At 59.1% G+C, this 7,368-nt stretch overlaps 2 protein-coding genes across 4 annotated transcripts; both read right to left on the bottom strand.

Moving 5' to 3' along the window:
* PSMB10 (proteasome 20S subunit beta 10) lies at nucleotides 1-2,749 on the bottom strand. The gene is made up of 8 exons (XM_004431747.3): nucleotides 2,384-2,749; nucleotides 2,078-2,165; nucleotides 1,892-1,989; nucleotides 1,642-1,782; nucleotides 1,291-1,406; nucleotides 1,122-1,180; nucleotides 306-457; nucleotides 1-178 (listed from the first exon to the last, which is right to left on the bottom strand). Exons 1-8 carry the CDS (start codon nucleotides 2,731-2,733, stop codon nucleotides 67-69), a joined length of 1,116 nt encoding a protein of 371 aa, XP_004431804.2. The 5' UTR covers nucleotides 2,734-2,749; the 3' UTR covers nucleotides 1-66.
* A 497-nt stretch (nucleotides 2,750-3,246) lies between these two features.
* On the bottom strand, nucleotides 3,247-7,288 carry LCAT (lecithin-cholesterol acyltransferase). 3 transcript variants are annotated; one of them, XM_004431753.3, is made up of 6 exons: nucleotides 7,049-7,288; nucleotides 6,184-6,340; nucleotides 5,989-6,104; nucleotides 5,800-5,895; nucleotides 5,484-5,708; nucleotides 3,249-4,568 (listed from the first exon to the last, which is right to left on the bottom strand). In XM_004431753.3, exons 1-6 carry the CDS (start codon nucleotides 7,200-7,202, stop codon nucleotides 3,994-3,996), a joined length of 1,323 nt encoding a protein of 440 aa, XP_004431810.1. In that variant the 5' UTR covers nucleotides 7,203-7,288; the 3' UTR covers nucleotides 3,249-3,993. The 3 variants fall into 3 exon arrangements, with proteins under 3 accessions (XP_004431809.1, XP_004431810.1, XP_087276202.1); XM_087420076.1 differs by having other exon boundaries at nucleotides 3,996-4,477; XM_004431752.3 differs by having other exon boundaries at nucleotides 3,247-4,568; nucleotides 5,800-6,104.
* Nucleotides 7,289-7,368: the final 80 nt, after the last annotated feature.

Here is a 7,368-nt window from a genome sequence, read left to right as displayed (position 1 = left end):
TCTGTTTAGGTGTTTTATTTTCTGGGTTTATTTCCCCTTGTTCCAAGTTCTGAGCCTCAGCCTACTTCACTCCACCTCCATGGCCTGCACAGTTTCCTCCAGCAGCTCCAGGGTCAGCGGCGTCACTGTCTGGGACAGGACAGCTGTGGTCCCAGGGGCAAAGCGGTACTGGCTGGGCCTGGGAGGGAGGAGGGATGGCCTCTCAACATGGGCCCATCATGTAGTCTATCCTCTTCTTGTAGCCTTCTATCTCCCCTGCTACCACCCCATCCTCCCCTGTGGTCCTCCATCTCCTCTGTTCCCACCTCTCTATGGGCTTTGTGGGCGAGCTCAGTGTTCGCAGCAGCTTGGCACCGGTCCTTGTGATCACACATGCATCCACACTGCCCCCAGAGCCCAGGTCACCCAGGATTCCTGCAGTGATGGCTTCCACCAGCAGCTCCTGCGCGGCCTCCAGCTGTGATGATGATGTGTGTGTGAGACCTGATGGACCCCTCTGGTATCACCCTCAAGCTTCAGCCTGGAGACTTTGTTAATCTTGAAGCCCAGACTCTTTACCATTTGCTCACACCTAAACTCCTCTGTCCCCCTACACCCCCATCTCAACCCCAAGCTCCCCTCCCCTGGTGTCTGCCTCCATCTCTCCAGAGACCTCATGTTCCCACAGCCCCATCTTCACAAACTTCTCTGAGTCACACTTATGGCTCTGCTTCCAGTGGCCTGTCCACCCACCCAATGTAGTCTTGGTCCCCGATCTACTGGCTCACTGCATTTTTCCTTCTGGGCCTTAGGTACCTCTGAAGCAACATACGTCATTCGCTTCCATCCCACCCCAAACAAAATCCAGACCCCAGACCCCATCTTCCGTTCCCTCCTCAGCCCCAAAGGGTCCTCTCCGAGCTTTGACTTCTCCCGGCAGTCCAAGCTGTGGCACTGACGTGGTCTGTTGGAATAGCACTTCTCCACCCTCACTCCACCGACCCCTCAGTCTCCACTCAGTAGTCACCTCCTCCGAGACGCCTCCCCCGACCTCCAGACTAGGCCAGGGTACCGCTGCCTTCCCCCAGCTCCCAGGTGCACTTCCCACCAACGAACGCGTAGAGGGGGTAGATGTCGCTCACCGTCATGTTCGGTTGGAACCGGTCCTCCAGAACCGCCAGGGCCGCGTCCTGGCCGGAGCCTGCAGGCAAGAGAGGCATCTGAGGTCAGCCGCGGCTGCCCCGTCGCGGGACAAACGTGAGGCCAGAGTCACAGGGGCGGGGTTCGTGGGGAAGGGGCGAAAACGCTCACCGAGGGCCGTGAAGGGCAGACGGCTGTAGGAGCCGTGGGGGTGCACGCCATAGAGCTGCGGTCCTGTCAAGTCTACGCCTCCCACGATCAGCGACGCGCCCACGTGGCCCTGGTACCTTTCGGCGGAATGGGCGTGGTCAGCAGCAGGCACTGGGCTCCCGGTCCCGCCCCCCGCGACAACGCCCCTGGATCAGAGCCACACCCCTTCCTGTGGTCTGGCGCCCCCGACTGACACCGCTCCTTCCTGTTGCCCAGCTCCTCTTAGGCCGGCCTCTTCCGGTCTCCCGGGACCTCGCAGCCCCGCCCTCCCCGCAACAGCCTCTCCCCTGGGACAGCATCCCGCCCCAGCACCGGAAGAGGGTCTGGCGCAAAAGGCGAGTGACCGTGGTCACACGGGGCTCGCGGCCCGTGGACAGCGCGTGTAACTCCATGTTGGACGCCGCCATCCGCGTGGTCATCTCGGCGTCCGCGGCCACTCCAGCCCCACAGCAGCTGAAAGGGAAGGGAGGGTTGGTGTGGGCGGGGCTAGGATGTGCGGGGGCCGGGGATGGGAACGAGGGGGAGGTTCTTGCGGCGGGGAACCCGGCTGGGGAATTCTCACTAGATTTTGGGAGCGATGAAGTGGATTTTCTCGCAGTTCTTGTCCGCCACGACCGAATCGTTAGTGGCCCGCGTATCCGCGCCCAGGATGACCCCGTCCTGTGGATGGGGAGGGGCCGCTGGCTCAGTGCCCGCCGGATCCCCCCAGCCTCCCCTGTAAGCCCTCCTGTCCCAACCCCCTGCTCACTTGGAACACAAGGCCCGCGATGGTGGTCCCGGTTTTGCGTGCATGAGGGACCCGGAGCCGCGGCAGGACGCGTTCCAAGGATGCGTTTCTGAAAACGGAAGGGAGTGGCCCAGGTTACGGTTCTTCTGGGTTCGCCATCACATCCGCTAACTCCGTCTCCGTCTCCCTCACCTCCCGGGGTAAGCCTGGGAACCCAAGTTGCCAAACACACGCTACCCTCTCCTCCACCAGGAATAAAGGCCCTGGGGCTTCCACTCCCGGAAGCCTTCACGGGCAGCTCGGGACCAACCATTTCACCCCCCTCACCTCTGGCAGTTCTCGAAGGAGAAGCCCCTTCGGGGCTCTAGCGCTGGCTTCAGCATCTTGCGGTGGGCAGGGCGGTCCGGGGGTTGGGGTCGATGGTCGGACGAGTGGCACCAGCGTGGAGCGAGAAGGGCCACGGTCTTGGCCTCTGTTGGGTTCCACGTCTGACGCTTCCCGCTTTCGCTTTCACCCTCTCTCAGAGCACACCGGCCCTTCTCTGCATATTCTCTTTCACTTTCACCTTCACCTTGGGTCCTAGGCAGCTTGGGAAGCGGGAGATGTCCCTTGCCTGGCTCTCCATTGCTGCTTCCCTGTCCTCTGAACAGAGGGACAAATCCGTTCCTTCTGGCCATTGTTCCACTCCTCCTCCCCCTTCCAATCTGAGCCCTTAGCTCTGCCTACCCTGACTGGAACGCTAACCTCAAGTCTCAATGCCCTAAGGCTGTCACAGTGGCCAGGTCTCTGTCGTTATTGGTACTGGCCTCCCAAAAGCATCGGGTATGGCTACCTTTTGTCTTTTGTCACTCTCCTTCTCCCAACTCCTGCCTCTCTTTTGTTGCCTTTGTCTCTTCCCCAAAACCTCAAACACGGAGGCTCAATCCTTGGCCATGGTGACGCTGATCCATCTTCCCTCTCTTGGTGTGCTGTCTTCCTGCTCTCCAGAGGGACAGAAGTGGCTGTCCCTCTAGTAGCCTGGAGGCATGCTGGGCTCTACGCATGGCCAAGCTTTATTTCACCTCCCAAATGACCCATTATCTATCCACATCTTTCTCCTAACTACTGCTTTAGTCTCAGCTAGCATCCCCTCTCCCTTAGACACTGCATTAGCCTCCCCAGCTTCCCACTTCCTGCCCCCCACCTCCCACCCCAGGCTACACTCTACCCTGCAGAGAGGGGGCTTTTTCTAGATTGAAAACCTGGTCACACTCTTTCCCTGATTAAACCCTTCAGCAGCTGCACATTACTCTCAGGCTCAAACCCAAGTCTTTATGGTGGCCCGTGTTACCCTTCTCATCCCATCTGATCTCAGCATAGGTACCACCTCCTCTGAGAAGCCTTCCCTGATCCACAAGACTCAGCCCCTTGTTGCTCCTTAAACTTTTCTCTCAGACCAGTTAGCTCTGTTAATAATTAAACCTTCATTAGTGAAATGATCTGATTAGTGGCTGTCACTCCCCCAGATTCTAAACTCTTGTGCTTCTGTCACCCACCTAGCACTCACTCAAAAGGCCCTGTCTAGAGTGTGTGGGGGGGGGCGTCTCACCTGCCCTTTTGGAAGCTGAGAGGCACAGCTCAGATGTTCCCTGCCCTGCACGCTTGGCTCCATGTGCCCCCATCCCACAGCTGTGTGCACAGCTGCCTCCAGTCCCCACGCCCAGAGCAGAGGCAGGCACAAGGCAGGCTGCCCAAACAGCTCAACCAGGGGAGTGGGAAGCTGTATATCACAGGGTGCTCAGTTCAATCCCAGGCTTTAGCAAAGCCCATCTTGCCCTATGTTCCACAAAGCACTAGGCCTGCGGCTGCTGATGAACAAACCCTGGTGTGTGGACCATAGTGCCTCCCCCTCAACCCACAACACACATGTCAGAGCTTACAGCAGCAAAAGAAGGTCTTTATTCAGGGGGCAGGGGCCCTGGGCTGGCAGCTGGGGATGCAGGGGTGCTATGTCGGTAGTTACCCAGCAGGATGGCATTAATGTGCTCTAGTGTCTGGTTGCTGAAGACCATATTGAGGTGCTGTATCCCGTGCAGAGGCAGCAGGTGCACAGGCTGTGGCTGGCGGCCCTGCCAGCGGGCACAAAGCTCAGTGCTGCGCGTGGCCACAGTGTCATCACCGTCCTCATAGAGCACACCCACGGGGTCTGTGTAGGGGAAGCCGTGGTCAAAGATGTAGGTGCGTGGCGTTGGGAGGCCCACACCATACAGACAGTATACTTCCACACCAGGTGCTGGGAGTCCTGCCAGCAGGTCACGTGACTGTAGCCACATGTACCAGCCTTCCTCAAAGTGCAAGTCTGTAAAGAAGCGCTGGAAGTCACGGCCTGTGTAGTTGAAGCTGGGCGTGGAAATGAACACATGGTCCTCAGGCCATGCCCGGCTGGAGGGAAACATCCAGGGAGAGGTTGTTGTCATGCGGTGCTCCTCTTTCAGCTTGATGCTGGACATGATAGGGATGCCCTGGTTGTCACCTGTGGACATGGAGCAAGGTGGGGCAGGGAACCAGGCCTGGCTACCCCCTGCCCACACTTGCCCCCTAGCCCAAGCTCAGCTGGATGCTCAATCCAAACACTGATTCCAAGCCACATACTAAAGTAGGCCTGGCATTCAGTAGGTGTTTAATGTGTGCTTATTAAATGAGAAGCTCTGATGGCACTTCTGTGAGGCAGAGCTGTAGGGCCTCAAAAAGAGGGTAAGGAGGGGTTTCCTAGGGATGACTGTGTATGTGTGAATGGTGGGGGGATGGTGCTGGCAGTTCTCCCTCAGGCAAGTGTCTGTCAGCCCCTATGGCCTGTGCTGCACAGGAGTCAGAGCTGTGTTCTGAGAAGGATGAAATGAGACCGTGGCTGTGTTTGACATTTATTGATGTAGTCTAAGGAGTGTTTCCCTCACCAGACCGTGAGCTCCTAGGGGGAAGGCCAAGTCTGGCTATGCCCAGCATACAGTGGGGGCTCAACAGGTGGTGGCTGTGCCACTCCTCAGGGAAGGGCAAGAGGGGCTTCTAGGGTCTGGCCCTGGCTTTGGAAGATCTGTCCTCAGTAGGGCAGATCCCTGGGCAAAGGGGCTCCTGGGAGAAGGCAGCTGAAAGCTGGGAGGCCACAAGGAACAGACCTAGGGCAATGAGTCAGATGGCTGGGGTTCACTTCCTCTTTCTTCCCCTTTGTCACCACTAAGACAGAGTCTGGCAGGAGCTGTTCTAATGGTCCAGGCCAGGCTCACTGCTCTCGGGGTGGGGGGGCTAAGGGTGGGGGCCATGCCCCAGGGGTGGTAGACAACAACCCCAGCCCGGCATTATGAGCAGAAGTGGGAGTGAAGGCAGGTCCATAGTCAGCTTCATTCCACTCCCCAACCTCCCACAGGACGCAGGTGAACCGATACTCTCTCACCTGAGGCCAAGACCAGCATGGGCTTGATGGAGCCACCCCAGGGAGCCCCAAGAGAGATGAAGCCATCGATGAAGCGGTCCTTCCAGGACTGGGGCTGGCGCAGCAAGAAATAGAGCAAGTGCAGGCAGCCAAGGCTGTGCCCAATGAGGAAGACAGGCTTTCCGTAAGTAGCATGCATCTCCTCCACCAGCCCAGCGAGCTTCCCAAAGTACTCCTCTTGCTGGCCTGCGGGTGGGGTGGGTGGAGGGGGATCAGGGCAGCTGGAGTTAGGGGCCACCTGCCCCACCCCGAGTTCATCATCCGCAGAGATACTCACTGGGTTCCAGCCGCCAGTCGTAGGGGGCGGCCCGCACTGTCTCGTCCCGCGCATACCCATTGTTGACCAGATTCTGCACCAGTGTGTGCATGTAACCTGTGGGGGAGGCAACAGCATTGGGGGCTCTGACCACGGCTCCTGTGGGCCCACTACAGCCTAGAGTCCCACTCTTTTCCCCAATACACACACCTGCCAGCTTGTTGTCGTCCAGGTACTCAACAGAGTAGGTCTTGCCAAAGCCAGGGACACGGATCTGTACACCGGGGGCGTTGGACACACGCCCAGAGCTGCGGTTGTAGACAACCCTGGGGGCAGTGGGACAGTCAGCAGGCCAGCAGCCAGGGGGCAGGGTGTAGGGGCTGGGGCAGAGGGGATGGCACTTACCTGGTGTTATCGATCCAGCAGTCTACCCCAAGGGGTAGGAACATATTGAGATCCAGCCAGATGGTGAAGAAGTCCTCTGTCTTGCGGTAGCACATCCAGTTCACCACATCAGGTTTATCCAGCTTGGCTTCCAGCTGATTCCCCAGGCAGCCAGGCACTGCAGGCACTAGCCTTCACTCTGGATTCCTCAGATTTCCACCCCAGTCTCATCCCCCACTGTACTGACCAGCCTTGCCCCTTCATCTTCCACACCCTTAATCCCCAGGGACTAAAGATACGATCCTCTCTTTCTGATCATACCCCCACCCCATCCCCCCAGCAGCCCAAAGCCCAGGCTCCCCTCAGGCAGGAAGGGTGCAGGGGCCAAGGCCACTGACCCCTGCCCCCACAAAGCAAACACCTAGCATGGTTCTCCATTACTGCCAAAGTCCAAGGTGAGAACAAATAGGTATGGGGGAATGGGAGCTGGGCCTAGGAGTAGGGGGCAGGCCTTGATAGGCCTCCCTTGCTCTCCTGGGCTGGTCATCCTGTCCTTGCTGGGGTTGGGGCTGAGAAAGGAGTGGTGGGCTTGGCCCAAGGTCCAGTGGCTGTAGCTCACCACAGCTTGTAATGTCCTGGCCAAGCCCTCAGGCACGCCCAGCCCCCACTCCACCCGCCTGGGGTAGACAACTCAGAGACACAGGAAGTGTGGTGGGGGAAAGGGTTGATTTCTCTGCAGCACAAACCTTTGGCCCCTCCAACCACTGAGGCAGGTATCAGGGCTAATGCAGGGGCAGAAAGGCCTTGGCAGGGTCTGCTATCAGGGACTGGGGCCCAGGCTCCCCAAGGTCTGGCCTGGTGCATCAGGGGCCTAGCGGGGGCTTACCGAGGATGACGGGCCGTGTGTGGTTACTGAGCTCAGCCTTGGGCGTAGTGTGCGGGGGAAAGAGCACATTGAGGAGCCAGAAGGGGGTGGCAGGAGGGAGCAGCAGCCCCAACAGCAGCAGCACCCACTGCCATGGGGAGCCGGGCGGCCCCATTCCAGCCCTAGTGCCTACTGCCCAATGAAGCAGTCCTGGGCTGGCTTCATCTGGAGTGAGGGTGGGAGGGGCCCCAGGGCTCGTGGGAGGGGCAGCCTGGCCAATGGGGGTGGCCAGAGATTGCCGGAAAGGGGCACAGCCTCAGGGAGCTGGCTCTGGGTCGGGG

The sequence above is a fragment of the Ceratotherium simum genome, chromosome 30 (genome assembly GCF_057802395.1).
Source record: "Ceratotherium simum simum isolate JZ-2026a chromosome 30, ASM5780239v1, whole genome shotgun sequence".
Taxonomy (NCBI): domain Eukaryota; kingdom Metazoa; phylum Chordata; class Mammalia; order Perissodactyla; family Rhinocerotidae; genus Ceratotherium; species Ceratotherium simum.
This window is presented reverse-complemented; position numbering and strand designations above follow the sequence as displayed.